The following is a 21994-nucleotide window of genomic DNA, read 5'->3' on the forward strand; positions in this document are numbered from 1 at the left end:
AATACATAAAAAAATACACATCGGCTTTCTGAAATGCTGATGGCAAGGCTGTGGAAGCAATCAAACACACCAGCACCCACAGTGCATGCAGATATAGAGAACCAAATTCTCTGCTGATATAAGTGGATACAGCTCTGCTGACTTCTGGCGCTTCAGCCATTTGCACCAGCAGAGAATTTGGTCCATACAGCATAATCATGGATGTCTTTACTATCTTTACTGGGAGGTGATGTGATCTAGTAGATAGGGCACTGGACTGGGAGTCAGGAGATCTTAGTTCTATGCCTGCCTCTGCCACTGACCTGATCTGTGACCTTGGACAAGTCACTCTATCTTGTCTACTCAGACTGTCAGCTCTTCAGGGGAGGGGTTGTCTCCTACTATGTGTTTGCGCAGTGGCTAGCACAATGTGTCCCCACTCTCAACTGGAGCCTCTAGGCCCTACTATAACACAAATAAGTAACAACGTGACTGCAGGACCAGTTGCATGAGTAAGGACTACATGAGTGAGGAAGGTTTTGAGCCCATATTTGGTTCACAAGAGTCTCTTTTAGCATACATTAAATCCACACAAATCCATGTAATTAATCTGGTTATAGTCCCATAAACATGCTATCAAACTAATATTATTGATTTCCAAGCCAGCATGTACATATTGTGTCAAATGCCATGGGATACCTCTTTGGGTATGAAATAAAACACTCTAGGCATATGAAAGTTACTGTAGATCTTTATTGAGAATTTTTTTTTAATCTAACAGAACAACCCAGAAAGAAATTCATAGACAACACATCATCACTTTGTATACAACTGGGAGATTTTACGTACAATGAAATGAAAAAAAAGTTTCAAATAAATCTTGGAAACCCCAGGCCTGATTCACAGCTGCACCATCCCAGTGTTATGCTGGTGTCACTCCATTACTAGTGTAAAACCAGAGTAACACAGTCGTAGATTGAGCCTCATCTAGTTAATTTCTTTGCTGGGTTTTTCTGCACATTTAAGCCACTAATATCAGTAAGCCTAAGTTATTGCAGTTTTCAGACAACTTTATGATCATTTTTCAGGATCTGTTGTTTAAAACCTTCAGATGTGTCAATTATGAAACATGTTTTGAAAGTCTTATAGAGATTGGGCCCAATTTTGCAGTCCTTACTCAGGCAAAAACTGTGAAGTCATTTGGAATATTGCCTGGGTAGAAGGAGGAGTAATGAGCACCAATTAGTTAACCAGTGTAAATTAACAACTCTTTGAATAAATTAATTCCAAAAATACTTCCAAATGCTACAATCATCTGAGGCTCCTGGGCTTTGTGAAGCAGAAAAACCCAGAGAAATTGTGTTGATCATCTCGGAGTCCCTTGTTTTTTAAGAAAGCAGTTAACAAATGTTAAAAATGGACACATCCTCCACCTTTGTCTGTGGCACCATGCCATGGAACATCAGCACTGATATTTACAATGGCTTTAGAGGGGGCAGTATATGCTACTCGTTTTCCAGTGAATAAAAACAAAATGCAATAATGATGCTGCGTATGCCTGTGACTCTAAAAGACTGGAATACAGGGAAACTTTCAGTGCCAAGAAGGGATATTAACGTTCTAATTTAACATGGCCCATTTCCAATTTTAGGATTATTTATCTTCATTGTAAACTGAACTATTGCTAAGGCTCCAGAAGGAAAGAATAAATGTCACAGTGTTGCCAGTATTGCCAGACGTCCACCCTAATTTTGCAAGGCCCAGTCTCCTTAATGATCTCCTGACAGAGGACTGTATCTTGCAATCCTATTGGGACCAGTTTCTGTCCCTTAGTGCAACCCACATCATGAGGCAGCCGTAAAATATGACTCCGCCAATTTTAAAGGGGAACATTTCACATACTGAAAATACCTAAATGCTGAAAATGCACCAGTCCAATTACCGCCCCCCTCCAGACTGAACTAGATCTTTGCATGAAGACAAGTCTGTACATTTTGCAAGAATGATCAGTAAAATGAAATTAAGAAGCTATTGTATAATACTTTGGGTGCCTTTGTAGCCAGTGCCCTCTTTTCACATTAGCACATATCTAGCCAGTTCTGTTTATGTTACTGGTCTTCAGACTGGCTAACAATTGGTGCTATCACAGCAGTAAAAATATTCATAATCAGAGTGAAATTTTTCAATGGTGTTTTCAACTAAGGACCATCTCATGCCAGGCCCCACACTTCAACTGGCCTTTTTCAAAAAGATTCATTAAGCACAGGAGTTGGGGTAGTTTCCTTTATGAGCTGAACAAAGCAAAGATATATCTATGTGACAGTTACACAAAGCTGTAGAAAATACGGCTTGTACAGTAAACTCTATAGGACACCCTTAAGACAAGTGTATCCTTACCAAATGCTACAGTCAGACTTTATAGGATTAATGACCAAATATGTTATTAAAAACCCATGTCAGTTTGATCCATGTTCCACATCTGAGGGGGAAATTCACTCCTTGCAGAGGGCCAGCATAAGAACAATGCATTACAAAATTTCTACTAGGAAGGACTAAAAACGACTTTAGCAGTACATGAGGCTTGTGCTGGTCCTGTGCACACAGATGAATTTCACCCCGAGTGCAGATCTCATATTCAGGGAACATTAGTGGTGGTTCACAACAAAAATCTTAAGAAGAAAATAAATAGCCCAAACCTTTTTTTTCTTGTACACTCACAATTCTCATTGATTTCACGTGGAGTTCTGGGTGAACAAGAAATGTAGGATCAGGCCCAATAGATATGACTTTAAAGCCCTTCAACAGAGAGAGTGTGATTTAAAACATACGTATCATTGTCTTCATCTTCTAGAAGCAGTTTTTCAATGGGCAGAGTGCTGATCACTCTTCTTGCATCCTCCAGTTCCTGTGGGGCTGGCTCTGGAATTGAAATCGGAAGTGGGACGAACTGTGGCCCAGGAAGCGAGGATGAAGCTGGCTGATACTGCAGGGTAGATGCTGGTAATGCAGAAATGGGCTGAGCCCATGGAAAATAAGTAAGAGGCGCTTGCTGGTCTGTCACCTCCAGCTGCGGCATAACAGCTGGAGTGGTGCTTCTTGGCTGTTAAGAACAAAGATATCAGAATAAGAATACTCACAGTCACTGTTAAAACAACTTGTCCTGGCTCCGTAAAGTTTCGTGTTCCGTATGAAAATTTTCACAAGCGCACCAGAGAGAGGGATGCAACTCGGTTAAAACCCCAGCTGCCAGCGAGCCAGACTGTGCAATCTCAAAGTTTTTGCGGTGGTGAAATAACATTCCCATCACCTGTTTTGTTCTCCCTCCTGCCTTCACTTTTGCAAGCACCCAAGGCATTCTTTCAAGATTATTATAAATTGCATTTTGGACCTGTCATCTTCAACTGTGGTCCTTTGATGATGTTTCAACATGAACGGGAGGTGTCAGGTAAGATGACATGATTCTAAACACATCCTTGTCTATATTGACCAGTCACACATGGTCAGCATCATATCAGCTAACTCAAAGTCATGTTTAAACACAATAAGATTTCCCAGTGAAAACAAGTTCCCTGGAGGCCTTGTTTTAAAAACCCCCTCACACTTATTGAAAAAACTGTGTTGAAATAAACTCAGAAGCCTCAGCTGAAAAACTCTGTCCAGATTCTCAAGTGCAGTTCTGTCCTAGCTGTTTGTCCAAACAACAGTGCCTATTGTATATTTGATATCTGATATTCTGTGCCTCTAGACAGAAGATTACAATTTATGATCCACTCTAATTGAAACTTCATGAGCACCATGAATCAAAGCTGTAGGATTCCTTGTTAAGTTAGAGCTGATGGCAACATGACTTTATTGCTCTGTATTATTTTTCCTGAGCTGCAAACAATACTCTCCTAAGATAAAATCTGCCTGATCCAGCTCTCACTGAAGTCAATGGAACTCTTACCACTGACTTCAATGATAGCTGGAGAGGGTCTTGTGAGAACAATACAGAATGGTTCATGAGTTAATTAGGTGGTGAGTGCTGGAGGGTTTGAGAGAACTTGGAAAATGCAAGCTTTGTTAAGAAAATTGGATTCACTCCGACTTCAATATAGTCAAATCTTTTAATCCCTCTCAAACCACAGCGATTCTCAGAACAATCCCCCTAATTTCCAGGCCCAGGCAGAGAGTAAATCAGGCCATCACATTAGACAGTTAAGTTACAAACAGGAATTTGTAGCTCACGTGGAAAACCACATGAGAGACTCACACCAAGAAGAGACAGTTGCATGATCATTATAGAAAGAGTGATTAAGGCGTGTTTCTCTACTCAATCTCACTTCCCAGGGCTGTTCTTGCATATGCACTTATGGCAGCACTCCTTGTAGAACTCTTTTACTGCAGACATCGTCCTTGACAATATAACGTGAGGCAGGGATGTCAAGCAATACTAAGAATAAGGACAGATTTAGACACAGGGGGCTTCATAGTTCATAATGGAAAGCAGTTCTGCCTTCAGTTCTTTAGCTTACCGCAAAATTGGTGATCAGTGGCTGGGATGTGTAAGTCAGAACTGAAGAAGGTCCCACAAGTGTATAACTGGGGCACATGGGCTGAACATACATGTCTGCTGTGTACGGACAGCTGACTGCTTCATGTGACATATAATCAGGGTAAGTTGTCCACTGGGTTAAGGGCTGTAGGGTAGCAGGAGAAGGCTGAGAGAGCCAACCAGAACATAATGCCCCATCATCAGCAACTGACAGTGAAGAGGCAGCGACATCCATATCAATGCAAGTCTGGCCTGAGAAATAAAAAGAGCCAAATGTCAGCCAAAAAAAAAATAAAAATAATAATCAAATGTCAGCCAAAGCATGGGCTGAAACTGAGCTGATGAACAAATAGAAATAAATGTTTGGAAGCATTACCAATTGGTGAATAGGATGGAAGTGGCTGATGGGGCAAAACAACCTAGAGAACAAAGAAGAACATTCAGATATCAGTTATTCCTGAAAGATTTAAGCTCAACCCATTTTGAGAAACTCTAGCTCAGGGCTGAAGTAACAATACATTTATCATCGTCCATTTGCCTCTTAGACTCTGCTTAGCTGAAGGTAGCATGTGCCTGTTATCCAGATATGAGAGCAAATATTGAAAACAGTCTCAGGGCGAAATTCACCCCTCTGCAGTGGGTCAGCACAAGATCCACGCTCCCCTGACACTTCAGTGGAATTTAAATGGTACATGAGCCTTGTGAAATGTACAGGGTGAATTTCGTCATTAGTGAAGATACAGTAAAACTGCTTCCCCCCCAGGAGTTTAAATACAAGAATAAATGGACCTAGCTGAAGTCTAGGAAATGAGGGACCAGAGGGATATTTTGGACAGCTTCAGTAGCTTTTAAAGTCACTCAGCATGTTTTGTCTGGAACAAACGATGCATGATATATACAACAGGTCACCTGTATAACAGAGAGTTTTCAGCACACTACAGAATAGGAAATTAGACTCCATGGAGAAATAGCTCCACAAAGTTTGAGTAGGTTTTCTGTATCCCAGATGATACAAAGTACATCTGCATAAGGCAACTGTCCTGAATCCTGTGACTTATTTTGCTGGTTTTGGTATTTTAAACTGAGATTTTCAAAGGATCCTAAAGGAGAGAAAGGCCCAAATCCTACTGAAAGCCAATGGGAGTTGGACACCTAACTCTCTCCTCTGATAATGTCAACATTACTGAGTTTCATGGTGTTGAATGAGCCCATTATGCTAGTGTAACCTGCTGTCTGTATAAAGGAACTAGAGAAAGATACATGATCTAAGCACTGGACTGAGCATCACTCTACTGAGTTTCAGTCCTGGTTCTGTAACTGAACTCATATTGTGGCCTTGAGCAAGTCACTTAACTTCTCTGCCTCCTCTAAGGGCTTGAATCTGCAAGGTATGGAGTTCTCTCAACTTCCATTAAAGACAATGGGAGCGCACGACGGAGACAGAGGCGGGATGCCTAGTGCGTTAGAAAAGAAGAGCTTTCTTCAAGCATTCTGTGCTTTTCCTTACCGCTGTTGCTGCAGCTGCATTAGCGCTATGAATGTTCCCACGTTTCCTCTTCAGTAGCTCCTTCACCGGTTCTTTGACACGGACGCCTTGGTAGGGTCGAGGCTGCTGCTGATGCTCTGAAGCAGAAGCTGAGAAATATATTTTGGTGACACTTATTTTCCTTGACTCCTACATCAAATACCAGTGTAAGTTATAATCTCCATCTAGGAAAAACACTTCCTTGCAGACTGCCATGTCAATAGACTCTCTTTGCTTCCTAGAACAGGTTCTCCAGAGCTCTTAATGCTGCTCCTTTACTGCCTGGGGATACTGAAAAGGTGCAGTCTGCCTCCAGACTTGTGCCCCTTACATATCATACAGACCACCCTGGCAATGCACTCATTCTCCAGCAACTCATGGAACAGAGGCCCTGGGATCGCTCCTGAGCAAGGTAATCTGCATAGCATCAGGGCAATCTTACATCTTGCATGCAGAACTCCCATTTGACTACAATTAGCTGCAGAGATGCTGCAGGATCCGGCCCATTATTTCTACATTTTAAGAAAATTCTTGTTAAAATGTGTGCATGGAAAACTTGCACAGGCCCAAGTATAACTCCACCCCCAGCACCAAAAAAAAAAAACAAAAAAAAAAAACCAACAACAAAAACCCTCCATCCCCTCGCCCCAAGACTAGGGTTGTTAGTAATCTGAGCATTCTGGTGTGCTATATCAGGCTCAGCGTAATGTGAATAGATTCTATTAAACAAACACCGATATCAGTCCAGTCATATTTAAAACCTGTGAGGACATGGTTACTCATTAAAAGTGATCACCATTATATAGTACAATATGCACTACCTTAAATATCAATAATCATTGCAGAATTATGCTGGGTTGGTTAAGGGCATGGATATTAGCAGAACTGTGGCACTATCTTTTTCATATATATATATGTGTGTGTGTGTGTGTGTGTGTATACACATATACATATATACACACAATGAAAAAGTAATGACAGTATTCTGAGTGTTTTACAGACAGGTCTGAAAATCAGGCCTCCACCCTGAAGAGTTTGCGATCTAAGTAGATAAAATACAAGCACAGGAATGGAATGGGAAGTAACACATGGGAAAGATGTGATTCATAAAATGATCTATAAAACTCTTGCAATTAATTTCACTGCCTTCACTGAGCTTTGGACGGGCCCTTAACTATGATCTTCTACTTTTCTCATAATCCCCAAGTCTGAAATATTCTTCTGGCCTTAGAATCTATGAAAATATATAATAGGAGTAACCTGTATGATTCCAGGAATGTCACTCTTTGTGTCACTCTGAAGCCTAGAATGTCTGTCCAGTCAGTGTGAAGCAATGGAAATAGCTACATGCATAGCTGAGAGCTCTTTTGGTTCAGAATACCACCAGGTTAGTTCATCACAGTCTGTTGCTGTCCAATTTTTAAGTTCTCACCCATTTTGACTTTGCGAATTACACCTATGCAGTGCACAGCTACAGTAAGGCATGTATGCACGCTGTACCAAGAGTCCAAGGTCACTGTAATAACAGAATTAACACAACCAATCCCTACCCTCACTCTGCAGCTAATTTACATGCACAATTTCATTGATCGTATAAAGGAGACTGCACAGATGGTGGATTATATGGCCCAACGGCCATGCCCGTGAACCCAACTACCATTCGCACAAATCAACACAAATCTTCCCACACAACCCCCTCCCACAGACACAAATCAACACAACCAGACAAACACACATGGCCCCTCACTGCAGCACACACCCCTCATTCACCATCTGCACAAATCCACACAATTTTCTCAGCACAACACAACCACCTCACAATAGTCCCCTGAACTCTGAATTACTCTGAACCCTAGGATGTCTGTTGACTCAGTGTGAAATGATGGAAATAGCTAGAAGTGTGACTGAGAGCTCTTTTTGTTTAGAATATCACCCGGTTCAATCATCATTGGGGTTTTGCCGTCTGTTACCATCCAATTTTTAAGTTTGCAGCCATTTTCAGCTTTTTTACATCCATCACATTACAAATTAGATGGCTTTAGCTACTAGTATCCTATTATAGATCTAATTTATATCTATATAACGATCTACATAGTCTATATCTACATACTAGATATATAATAACATTTCTATATATATATAGCCTAGATAGTGCTATAAACAGATATAGGCAAAATATATACTAAGAATATGTTATGTCCTATTGTTTGTTGCATGTAAACTGCAAGCACAAGCCCCAAGTCAGGAAAGCATCCCTCTTCAGAAACATATTTAAGCAAATTCTTCATCTGAAGCATATGTTTAAGTGCTACCCTGAATCGGGGCTACATTCAGTTCCACCTGAAGCTTTGTGTATTGCCTCCCCAGGAGGTTTAAATATTGGTTAGTAATAGCAGGTGTGTGAGACATGGCAGCGAACTGCTTTCACAAGTCATTGACTTTAACAGCGTTTTCTTTTGAACATTCCCGCTTCTCAATATGCTCCTTTGATTTTTCTTCCCCTGCAGCCAGTTATAATAGTGACAGATCCCAGGGCTCAAACCAATAAATTGCTAAGACCCACTTTGAAAAACAAAGCCGGCAGCCAGCTAAAAGGTCTATCACAAAGTCTTGTGACATTTTGAGTCAGAGGGAAGTACAATACTTCAGTGCCTGATATTACTGAACCTTATCTTACGTGAAGTATCCAGGGGCAATTAGTGTCAGAAGGAGACTGTGGGGTATCAAAGCTCAGGAAGCCCTGATAGTTATTAAACGATTGATATCAACACGTCAGCTGCCATACTTTTACTGAACTTTGATTTGTAAATATACCAGCAGATAAATTCCCATTTCTAAAGATCCTGGCTGGCTCTTCTATTTATTAAGTATAACTAAATATTACTTGAAACCATGTCAAATATTGAATTTAAAATATAAACTGAGAGATTGTTTATTTAGAGATACAACAAATTCTTCATATGATAAAACAAAATGTTCATTATACTTCTGTTTATCTCTTCTATATACATATTGTTATAATATTTGGATATTTTAAATTATATGTGTGTGTGTGTGCGTGTGCGTGCTAGAGAATTTTAAAATACAGATATACTCTAGAGCAGCAGAGTCAATGTCTAGATAGGCTATTCATCATTCTTTTGTTTTTAAGACATTAAAAAGGTTCAGCAGTTACAGATGGTTTAAATGTTTTTAATATTTCTCCTCCCCACCCCCCTTGAGATCATTACAGTGATGCTGAGATATACATCAAGGTGATGTTGAAATAGTCATTGTAAATGAAGTTCACCCCACCTAGTGGGCCAGCAAGAGATCTCTGCACTACTTAAACCCTGAAAATAAGGCTTAAAAGGGGACTTAAGCTCATGCAGAAAACTTCATTCATGGACCCCACCATTATGTGTACGGTGAATCTGTGCATGATTTACTTTCTTGAAAATTGCTGTCATTGGGTAGTTGTATCAAGAGTGTCTAGTTATTGGTTCTTGCAAGAAAAAAACAACAGATGGGGAAAACACCACTGATTTGCTCTGAGATCTGACATCCCTTAAAATGTATTATCACATTATAAATCCCATTAAAACACAATTATATTTGTGCCTTTCCAAAATAAATAACACATTTTAATCTGTATTTCTCTTATCCCTTTGCTTCCTTTGAGAACATGTTGTGAATGAGTTCCATTATGTGGGTCAGATTCTCAGCTCAGATTCTGAAGCTCCACTGAATTAAAAGGAATTATACCAATTCACACCCGCTAAGAATCTGGTACCTATAATACATTTAAATGTATTTCTCCTACTAGCCCTAAGGAGAATCAGAGAGGCCCAGATTCCAGCTGGTATAAATTGCTGTAACTCCACTAACTTGAATGGATCCACCATCACAGATACTGTAACAAATCTTGACAACAAGGTGATGAATTGACATGTTATGGATGCAGGGCAGGGGCTTTTAAATTTCAAAATATAGCAACTGTTCCAATTATTTAGCTTTTGTAAAGTTCCCTAAATAAAGGCATTGCAAGTTAATGCCAAGCAATATTTTTTTAAACATCCAAGCCTGTAACAGAAACATATTCAAGCCTTATTCATGTCTTTTCTTTTGCCGCCCTCCTATCAGTTATTAATGTCTTTTTTTTTTTAAAGGAAATCTAATCCAGCTGTTGCATTTCAATGTGACTGTTAACTGCTTAGTTATAAACCACTTAATCATGGAATGCTGAAAGGCCCTTACAAATAGTGGTGGTACCAGACACCACTATAAATGTGTGCTTAAAATGTTCTCCTCATTCTTCACTGGAGACTAAGGACCAGATTCTGATCTCATTTACATCAATTTGCTACCGGTGTAACTGGAATCACGCCTTGATTTAGGCGGGCATAACTGAGAAGAGACTCAGGCAATAACTGTAATTTCCTGTTAATTCTGCTTTCTTATTTTTATTACTAATGAAAGTGCCTAGGATTCCCAGCTAAAGATCAGGACCTGACTCTGGGACTGTACAAATAATTAACAAAAGACGACAGTCCTTGCCCCTGACAACTGAGGAGTCAGTAGCTATAACCTGAAGAACCACCTGAATACTAAACAATATATCTGAAATAAAGAGCATTAAAATAGCACTTTCTGTTTTATATAGAATCATAGAAGATGAGGGTTGGAAGGGACCTCAGGAGGTCATCTAGTCCAACCCCCTGCTCAAAGCAGGACTAACCTCAGTTTATTTATAGTTTATTTATATTAAGAAATGACTTATTTTACACTTCAATGAATTTTAATTACAGGCCAGAATCTGCTATCACCGGTCATACTCATTGAAATCCTGGCTTTACTGAAGTCAGTGGGAGCTCTGTCATGGATTTCATGAAGCCAGGATTTCACCTCTTGAAAATCCTTATTCCTTCAGTAAGAACATTGATTTCAGTGGGTCTACTTGTAAGTAGATTAATACTCAACTTGAGTAAGGGTGGCACTATCTAACCCCAAGTTTTGGGGGGAGAGGGGTTTGGGGTGGGAAGGGAGGAAGATGACATTTACTGTAAAAGCTGATAAATATATCTATTCACAGTTTCCTGTGTCAATAGAGTAACCAAAAACCTGAAAAAATATAGCAAAGTCTGCAGAACATATTTCAGTTCCCCCAGAGCTGAAACAAAAATAATGTTAGTGCAGCTGCTTTTCCACTACTCATGTGTATGCCATGTCTGAGCTTTATAGAAGTACCTGCAGCAAAACGACTTTCGGCTTTCGTGCACAGTTCATTGTAGAGCAAAAATATCTGATCATTACAAATGTAAAGTGACATGAGGAATAATGACATTCCTCAAACTCCAGTAAGATCCTGATTCACACAAACCTAGGTACCTCATTCTTCACCTCTTGGTGCCAGGTTTCTCTTAAAACAAAAGTTCCCCATTGTGCAGTGTTCAGACAAAGAAGCATTTTAGTTGCTTGCTCATGACATGTGCTGTAAAGGAACAAAGACACACATGAACAAATTCTGTTAAAACAAATAAAAACACTTCGCTGAAGTGGCAAAAAGATGAGTGCAAACAATAAGCCAGATTCATTAGGTGTTCCAACTGCTTTCCACCACTCCTACAATCAAAACAGCCATAAATCCTGCTTCTACAGGCAATGAAACCAGGTTCACAGCTGCTTTGCGTGGCCAGAGCAGTGCAAACCGACTGGGGTTAATCCAGAGCCCAGCAAAGTCAATGGGAACCGTTGCACTGACTTCAGTGGACTTTGAATCACGGCTGAACAGATTTGCAAGATTTCTGAATGTAAATATACTTCAATTCATTGCAATACTCCATAGCCTATTCTGACACCAGCATAAGAAACTGCTATGTGTTTGTATATCAGGGCTCTTTCATCAAAGGTATTACGCATAATTTTGTTGAACATTTGGCACTAATGCTGACAAACACCCAACACACACAGACAAATCCCAGGGTTCTGGGCTGTCACTCAAAATGATTGACTGTTACTTCAGGCTCAGCTAATGAGAACATTTACCAAAACCAAACCCACTAACCGCGCGGGATCTTTGGACAGTCTGACAAGAGAAAACAATGGTAATACTGTTTTACCACAGATCTCTGAAGAATCTTCCTATAGTGGTTTGCAAAAGAATAACGATCGAGCACTTTGAAGTCAGTGCAAAGACTCACATTGACATCAAAGGACTTTGGATCAGGCCTTTATTGCAGACTATTATGGGCTCACAGTTAAAGGTAATACCTTTATCTCCTCTCCTTTTTTGGACTTATGCTTGGGGGAGAATCAGATCTGCCTTCCAAGTAGGGCCCAATCAGGCTTTAGTGTGAGTCTTGGCGCTGAAGTCAACAAGAGTCTTGCCAATGACTTCCTCGGGATGAAGATCAAGTCCTAGATCATGGGGTTACAAGAGCTCTGAGAACATACTGTGCAAGACAGCTTGGCAAAGAAAGGAGAAACACTGAGCAGATTAATAGCTCAAACCGTGATATTGTAACATTCTGGCCTTCAATTCCTTTGGCTCCCAATGCTTTGGAATATTTATCTCAGGTATTTCCATAGGTCTTTGCACTACATTATCAAACTGCTGAATAAGAGGTCACAAAACATTCCTTTGAATAAGAGCCGAATTAACTCTTCAGTGAAGACACACCCTAATTTGTCCAAAGCATAGTACCAGTGAGTTTTTCTGTGCAGACAGTTCTGCTTCTTAACAATCTACATACAAATGCTGACATGAATATTGGTTCTTTGAAACCAGCACCAAGAACATGATTTTTTAAATGATGTTTTTCTGAAGCATTAAAACAAAACTCATTTTCCAGCATTCTGCTTCCAATCAGTGCCAGGCGGGGAAGGCAATTAATTACAAACAGCTGCCTGAAAATTGCAATGCTCAAAAAGCATGAAAGGTTTCAGATCACTGAACTTCTCACTAATATTACTGCCCTGCACACACATACACAAACTACAGATTAATTTAAACCTGTGTCCTTTCAGACTACTTAGAATCAGTACAATTTCCCATCAAGCCAATTTCCACTTTGAAATACACTGCACGCCTGACTGATTGCAACAGCAAATGACACACTTCTCACAGTTTCAGGAGATTTAGTGTTTCTTTATTCGCACTCTGGCATATGACAAACTTATCAATTTATCAGAGCAACTAGTATAAATATTTTTCTTCCCTCCTCTTGCCTCTCCAATATAATCAAAAACTACAGAGAAAAACAATGGAAATCTTTTCTTATTTGCAGTAATACAGAAGAGCAAACAATAACTGAATAACCAAAAATTCCAGGCTTTCAGTTAACAAACCAGTCTGAGTTTTTGGCTTGAATTTTGAAAACTGAATTGCACAAGGCAGGCTGCTGACACCTTTATTATACACCGTGAACTTTAATTTTTTAAAAGAAATCACGCTTAGCCCTGGATACACAACTTTGATGCTCTGGCTGTAATCAAAATCTGCTTACAATAATATAATGATGCCTTTTTATCAGTATTTAGCTAATGGGATAAATATTGTATCACACTTGTTCATGTCCACACTTTCTATTGGTTTTGGATATTGAATCTTTTTAGATATTTTTTAAAATTACTATTAACTATTAAAACTAATAATGCTATTTTTGTATTTGTTGCTGCTTTGGGCTTAGTATACTTTTAACTATCATGCAGTATTTCTGTCCGAGCTGAAATAGTATTTTCCTGAGTAATTGATATTTTGTTTTGCAATGTATCACCTTTAACAAAGGGCTATCCTGTTCCAATGGAGCTCAGGGAAAAGCGTTTTACACTGATAAAAATATACCTCCTAAAAGTTAAATAGCTAGGCAGGCAATCCTTTTTACATGGCTTTGTTTAATCAGCTCCCCCTGTATTTAAATAAAGTCTTCCTAACCGTCCACAATTACTAATCAATAAGGCTCTTGTGGTTAAGGCACCAGAGTTGGAGTCTCGAGATCTAGATTCAATTCCCAGCTGTGCCCCAGACTGCCTCTGTGACACTGAGCAAGTCAGTGAAGCCCAGATTTCCAAAGATATTTACATGTCTAAAGATGCAGATAGGTATCTAGCAGGATTTTCAAAGTCATCAAAGCAGGTTAGGTTTCATTAGCTGCCAATGGTTTCAGTAGCTGCCTACCTGCATCCTTCGGCGCATGTGAAAATCTAACCCTTAATGCATCAGTTCCACAGCTGTAAAATAGGGATAACACCACTCCTTTTCTCCCACCCTTTGTTTTTCTTGTCTAATTAGCCATAAGTTCTTCTGGGCAGGAGATATATTTCACTAAGTACATGCACAGCTCTTAATACAATTTGGGGCCTCAAGGTTAGTATTGATTATAATCATTATTATTTGTATTGCTCTAGCTACTAGGAGACCCAGTCATGGAGCAAGACCTTGCACATTCATAAAACAAAAAATGGTCCCTGCCACAAAGAGCTGACAATCAAAACATAAGAAAAGAGACAAGAGATAGTTACAGACAGGGGAGAACAAGGAAATGACGAGACAATACTGGTCCACATGTTAGGCTGTGGTCTGTGCACACCAACAGCCTAGCTATTGTTAGGAAGGGGCTACTGGAATGCACATAAAATAATCATAATAAATGGTACATCAGCTAAAGTGACATTAAATTCCATCCGGTCCTCTCTGCAATGTAGCTGTCAGCCTGGGCATGTTATGGTATGCATCAGGACAAGGATTCTCTGGCGATGACTGGAAAATATCATCCCACTGCTGAACCCCTAGCCAATTAGCCCAGTTTCTACGCTTAGTGCCCTTTTGGGAGGGGTAAAAGTTCTGTGGCCCCACCCTCATTCTTCTGTCTCCCTGGTCAGCTAGTCTGCAGTGTTACTGGGCCCCAAAAATGCAGCCAGCTCTACAAGTGGCAAGAGGAAGACCTGGCCTCCTGCAGGGCCACTCCGGAGGAGATTAGTGATTTAAACCCCACTCCACTCTGAGGGGCTTCAGGAGTGCAGCACCGCTCTGTCTGCCTCACGATCTGCCAGGAATATTCAGGAGTAGGGAACTAATAAGCACCCTTCATCCTTTGCTCCCCAAAATCAGAGAGGATTAGGATTTAGTCCTCTGCGACTGCGATAGCAGGACTAAGGTATCTAGCCAGTGTCTAGTTCCTTACACAGCTCCAAGCCAGATTCTTCAGAGGAAGATGTAAACCCTCATGCTGTGCTGGGGCAAAGTGAGATTTTTCTGACTGACCTCAGCAAACAACATCAGGCTCCTTTGTTGATGTGCTAGAGATAACAGATGGTATCAGGCAGGAACACCGCACTGCATGGTACTGACTGACAGCACTGTGTGATGTCATCTGATATATCATGAAGTCACTCAGAAGGTAACTCATCTGTGCTGAGTTTGATTATCAGTTGGTTTATGGTCCGGTCTACGGGCTTTCTGTCTGAATTCAACATGTCTGCTTCTCCTGGAACGCTGGGATAATGTGACTATCTGCATGTTACAGCCTGTCTGCAGGAGTGAACAAGCAGCACTTTCTGTGCATCTGACACATTCTAGCTTTCCCATGAAGCATTCACAATGATTTTTGTAAGTAATGCTGACAATTAGAGCTGGATAGGAGTGGATTATACCATGTATTGTTTGCCATGTTAGGGGCAGGTATTTAAAAAAAATGTAGTTAAATGCAAAGCTTTAAGCAAACATCTGGGCAGAGTGTTTGCTCTACAATCAAAAACTTTGAGCAAGAGCGAAGGAACCAGAGTGCTGGTTCATTGCACAGCATAAGGAAATGAACTTTGGAGACTTCTGAGAATAATTTAGCATGTTAAATAAATACGCCAAACATCTGAACTAACTTAAAAGCAACAGTGTATTTACTGACAGTGCTTAGTTGGCTCTGATTCTAATCTCTTGTAAACTGGTGTAAATCAAACCAACTAGCGAAGTCGATGGAATTACATTAGTATAAAGCCAGTGTAAGTGATATCAGAAACATGGCCAATCATAGAAACATAGGGCTGGAAGGGACCTCAACAAGTCATCAAGTCCAGTTTTCCTGTGTTGTGGCAGGACCAAGTAAACCTAGACCATCCCTGACCAGTATTTGTCCAACTTGTTTTCAAAAGCTTCCAATGATGGGAACTCCATGACCTCCCTGGGAAGTCTATTCCAGATCCTAGCTACCCTTGGAGTTAGAAAGTTTTTCCTAATATCTAACCTAAATCTCCCTTGCTGCAGATTAAGCCCATTACTTCTTGTCCTACCTTCAGTGGAGATGGAGAACAATTGATCACCCTCCTCTTTATAACAGCCCTTAATATATTGAAAGGCAGTTATTAGGTCTGCCTCAGTCTTCTTTTCTCAAGACTATCTCGCCCAACCTCATAGATCTGGTTTTCTAAACCTCTTGTCATTTTTGTTGCTCTCCTCTGGATTCTTTCTAATTTGAACACATCTTCCGTAAATTGTGGTGCTCAGAATTGGACACATTACTCAAGCCGGGGCCTCACCAGTGCTGAGCAGAGTGGGACAATTAACTCCTGCGCCTTACATACGACATCCGCCCAGAATCACATTAGCCTTTTCTGCAGCTGCAGCACATTGATGACTCATATTCCATTTGTGGTCCAATCACATCCCCAGATCTTGTTCAGCAGTACTACCACCTAGCTAGTCATTCCCCATTTTGTAGTTGTGCATTTGATTTTTCCTTCCTAAGTGAAGTACTTTATGTTTGCCTTTATTGAATTTCTTCTTGTTGAATTCAGGTCAATTCTCCAATTTTTCAAGGTCATTTTGAATTTTTAGCTTGTCCTCCAAAGTGTTTGCATCCTGCCCCAGATTGGTGTGATCTTCAATATCTTGGTTTTCTTGTTTTAATCAAGTAATGACAGGCACTCTGAAGATTGATAAGAATAAAATTTGGTCTATTCTAGATGGGTCTTGTATTCTAGAAGGTGCACATACCACTGTTTCCTATCTGTTCCTGTGTGTTCCATTCTAGTGAAAATGAATATCCTAATTTGCAAGAATCCTGCATGGTGATTACATTTAACTTGGATATAAGGAAGATGATGCAGAGTAACAAAAGTAATCAATTTTTCTTTTACACGGATAGAGTCTGAGGCTACAGAAAACTTTGAGGAGACGTCGGAAGCAACGTGTAGAGCTTGTTGAAGAGGTCTGCTGTTTTAATGGCTGCAGAGGACAGCAATATCATGCTTGAGGATATTAAAGGTCTAAGCCACGCACATTGAAGTCAATGGGAATCGGTTTAAAAAAAAAAAAAAAATCCAATTTTTCAGAACACTGGAGCCCATATCACAGAAGTGGAAACTGAGACGCACTGAGGGGAAGAGATTTGCCCACAGGTCTCGCCCTCCCGGCCTAATCCCTGGCAACAGCCCATAATATTATTTCTATTTTAGTAAAACAGGGCTTTCCATTTTAATGTCTGATGTGGTCATTCATAGAACCTGACACCTGGTTTGTGAAGCACTGATGTGCTAGATTCTTGTGCTATCCACCTTTCCCAGAGTGGTGTTACCAAAACTAAGACTCACAAGATGCAACACATTGCAGTTTCAGCTTTCGGTATCATTATCTGATACTTTCAGAAAGGGTGCTAAAAACCTCACATCTGTTGTGGTGTGCAGCATGATTCAAACGCCATTTTGGTGGAGGCAAGGCTGTCAGGGGCACAAAGTGGGAGGGGGGGAAATCAACAATACCTAAGTGATTTAGGAGCCTAAACAGTCAATAGAATGTAGTCACATAGGTGCTTTTGAAAATTTTAACTTGGGTGCCTAAATGCGATTTAATTTCAGCGGGACTGGAGTGCCTAATTTTCTCAAGCATCTTTGAAAATCTCACCCATAAATCAAATAAGCTATTTGAGATGGTCAAAAAATGTCATCAACATTTAAAATGTTTGAAAATTTTCTACCAGCTCTATAAGCTATTCACACAGACGTCCATTGCATGAAAAGCATGTTCATTGGATCATAAAAATAATTTACTAACACGACTACCCCTCTAAAAAATAATACATCATCATTTCAAATGCATGGGACAAAATGGTATTTGGTGCTGCGTTTTTAGAAACCTACGTTTGCCATTAATAAACAAGTAATAGTTACAGTGAGGGACAGATTCCATTAAATAAAACCCATCAAAGATGTGGGAAGCCCCTAGCAGTCATTTATCTTCTGCCATGGATGGGGGCATGGGTGAGGTTATGACTTTCAAATTAAAATACACTTCTTAAATAGTCTTTGCGGCATTGAAGCATTGAGATCTCAATCCTGAAAATATTTTTCCCCCCATGCAGTGTGCAGTGACTTCATGGGAACTACTCCCAGTGCATAAAGTACAGAACACGCATAAGTCTTTGCAGAAACAGGACTGAGACCGTCAACTGTTTGGGGGCAAGGTTAATCATTTTCTGTACATTTGTTCAGTGCCTAGCACAAAGGTATCCTGACTGGGTTGAGGCCTCTCTCTATGTCATAGTGCTACTGTGATAATAAATAGTAATAATGAGCACATTCCCTCCAATCAGACTATGTATATTCAGAGCTGATGACTTGTGTCATTCTTGCAGTCTCTTCTGATCAGGATGGGGCTAACACTATTCTAGTTGCATTTCCTGGTATCTTGAAGATCTTTCAGTCCAAAGTGGGTCTTCTCACCTTCTCTGTAAAATCCTGGGGTAGCTGTCCAGAATTCTGCTCACGTTTTCTTCCACCATGGTATATAGGATGAGCAAACATTTTTGTCTCTCACCTAAACATACTAATTGACATTTCAGCACAATGCCTTTCACCTTACTTGCAAATCCAACTTGATGGTACTCTCTACTCAGGCGACCAACCTGGACAATTTTAATTCAAAAAAGGCTACCCAGTTTAGTGAGATCCCTTTGTAACTCTTTGCAGACAGCTTTGGACTTAATTATCATGTTTTTTGTTCTTAACTATACTATACTATACTATACTTACTCTTTATGTTCTTTACTATAGTTTCAACCAGGGCATCTGGTACTGAATTTAGGCGTACCAGTCTATAATTGCCAGAACTGCCTCTGGAGCCTTTTTTAAAAAATCAGTGTTACATTAGCTATCTGCCATTCGTCTGGTTCGAGGATGATTTAAGCAATAGGTTACATATCACAGCTAGCAGTTCTGCAATTTCATCTTTGAGTTCCTTCAGAACTTTTGGGTGAAAACTGTCTGCTCCTGGTGACATATTACTGTTTAATTTATCAATTTGTTCCAAAATCTCCTCTACTGACACCTCAATCTGGGACAGTTCCTCAGATTTGTCACCTAAAAAAAATGGCTCAGGTGTGGGAATCTCCTTCATAGCCTGTGAAGTGAAGTCCAATGCAAAGAATTCTCTGCAATGGGCTGGTCTTTCTTGAGTGCTCCTTTAGCACCTCGATCATCCAGGGGCCCTACTGATTATTTGGCAGGGTTCCTGCTTCTGATGTACTTTAAAATATTGTTGTTAGCTTTTGTGTCTTTAGATAATTGCTCTTCACATTCTTTCATTGCCTGCCTTATTATACTTTTACACTTGATTTGCTGGAGTTTATGGTCCTTTCTATTTTTCTCAGTAGAATCTGACTTACAATTGCTAAAGGATGCTTTCTTGCATCTAACCGCCTCCTTTACGCTGCTGTTTAGCCATAGTGGCATTTTTTTGGTCCTCTTACTGTTTTGGGGTTTTTTTTCATTGGGTATACATTTAGCTTGAGCTTCTATTATGGTGTTTTCAGTCTCCAAGCGGTCTCAAAGCAGTTTACAGGCAAGTCTCAAAGCAGTTTACAGGCATTTAACCCTTGTGACTTTTAGTTTCCATTTAATCAGCTTCCTTATTTTTGTATAGCTCCCCTTTTTTAAATTAAATGCTTCTGTGGTGGGTTTCTTTGGTATTTTTCTCCCTACAAAGATGTTAAATTTGATTACATTATGGTCACTATTATGGTCACTATATTCACCTCTTGGACCGGATTCTGTGCTCCACTTAGCACTAAATCAAGAATTGCTTGTCCCCTTGTGGATTCCAGGACTTAGCTGCTCCAATAAGCAGTTATTTATGGTGTCTAGAAATTTTATCTCTGCTTCCCTTCCTGAGGTGACATATATCCAGATCTCCGAGTGCCAATCTAGTGCCATAATCAGTAGATCATCCTTCTCTCAACACAGGAAGCTAAAGCAATTTACTATTTGTCACAATGACTTGGGAAAAAGGCAGTTTTAATCGTGTTACAATGGTTTAATATCTAGAAAGTATTTATTTAGATTTAAATAAAAAAATGACACCTAAGTTCTAGCACGCTAACATGTAATTAATCATACAATTAAACCTCAGTACCAAAAATAATAATTTCAAACATGAACTCAATCAGTCAGCCAACCTACAAAAACCTCCTTGTTGCCCCTTCATTGTTCTAGGAGGCATACCCTCAACCCTGTCCAAAAATGTTCTTGAACAGATATCAAACAGAAGTACAGTATCTCCCCTGCCCATTCTTTGCCTGGTGTGAAAATCCTCCCCACTGAGAAAACCAGTCAAGGCAGTTGCTATATCTCGTGATGTGTTTTGAAATGTCCAATAAGAACTGCCATAACAGATTCTTGCATTGAAGGGGTGCTCTGCGGGTGAAATGAAGGGAAGGTGTTGCACAAGAGTTGCAATGTCTATAAGCTGTCAAATGGGATCCACATATTCACATTGTGGGGACAAGTCAACCAACCCTAGGGCTGCAGTCTACTCACTTGCAACATACTCCTGAAATCCCTATTAATCGTTAAAGAAGTTGTGTATGCGTTAAGGAAAGAACACATGCTAGCAATATTCAGTATGACTATCATTCTAACTCTACCAAAAACACCAAACTTTGATCACGTGTGTCTGTCTTTGCAGCTGAAATCTAATATTCACAGATTTCTTAGCTACTAGATTACATTTGACGCTGATCTTGTAATATTTTTTAGAATGCTGATTCTATATAATATGCACTATTGATTCTGAAAAGAGAGAAAGATAATGAGAAGAAAAATGTCGCTATAGTGCTACCATAGTCTACTGTCATTTTGCAATACATTTTTCAGTCCATAATATAATTTTAAAAATCCACATTTTTACCTAAAGGAAAAAATGACTATGGGATTCTCAAACAAAACAAACAAACAAAGGAAAAAATATTTAAATCTCTTACAAAGAAAACATGCTTAACTGTTGATTATCTCAGAATAACAGGTACAGATAAAATGATCTTTGTATAGTCTTTGATCTCTAACATAATGGAAAAGAAGGTTCATCTATGTTCCATGTTAGTCAACTCACTGGAAAATATTTAAGAAATTAACTCTTTCCATTCAGGTATATTGTGCTATAGTGAAAGGTAAGGATGTTACTATGGTTGCACAAACAAACATCATCTATAGAAATATACCTGAAGACAACAAAATAATTAAAGGAAACAGTACAAATTGCTGTGTGTCTTTGAGAGAGAACTAAACTATTTGAAAAAAGATGGGCCAAATTGAACAAAATGATTAAAAAACCCCTTTGATGTAACACTATGTATACTTATGTAACGTACAGCCCATAGTGCCTCAGCTCTGCTCTATTCCCTTATCTTTTGTGTCTGTCACTCTCTCTCTCGCTCTCTCTGAATACTTATGTAAGAAGTTAATTCATACAGTCAACCATTGTGTTTATCTTTAATAAAAAGTTAGTCACTAAGGGCCAGATCCTCAGCTGGTGTAAATCAGCACCGCTCCATTGGAATGCCAATAGCTCGCTATTCAATGGAGTTAAGCTGCTTTACATTTGCTGAGGATATGACCGTAGATGTATGACTCACTAGTTGAGATGTAAAGGAAGTTGACATACTCCTTTGACGGACCAATATCATTTTTAGTAAAAGTCGTGTGCACGGAAAGTC

The 21994-nt window shown here is 39.7% G+C and overlaps 1 protein-coding gene across 2 annotated transcripts in view; it reads right to left on the reverse strand.

Moving 5' to 3' along the window:
* Nucleotides 1-723: 723 nt before the first annotated feature.
* The window catches only part of POU2AF1 (POU class 2 homeobox associating factor 1), an 83629-nt gene continuing 62358 nt past the window's right edge, over nucleotides 724-21994 (reverse strand). For both annotated transcript variants that reach the window (XM_067565234.1, XM_067565224.1), the window contains 4 exons: nucleotides 6021-6148; nucleotides 4890-4932; nucleotides 4494-4765; nucleotides 724-3079 (listed from right to left, as the gene is read on the reverse strand). In XM_067565234.1, coding sequence (XP_067421335.1) covers nucleotides 2768-3079; nucleotides 4494-4765; nucleotides 4890-4932; nucleotides 6021-6148 — 755 coding nt within the window. In that variant the 3' untranslated portion in view covers nucleotides 724-2767. The remainder of the gene's footprint in view (nucleotides 3080-4493; nucleotides 4766-4889; nucleotides 4933-6020; nucleotides 6149-21994) is intronic.

Source organism: Emydura macquarii, unplaced genomic scaffold (genome assembly GCF_026122565.2).
Source record: "Emydura macquarii macquarii isolate MOO-44397 ecotype Brisbane River unplaced genomic scaffold, CSIRO-AGI_Emac_v2 contig_312, whole genome shotgun sequence".
Taxonomy (NCBI): domain Eukaryota; kingdom Metazoa; phylum Chordata; order Testudines; family Chelidae; genus Emydura; species Emydura macquarii.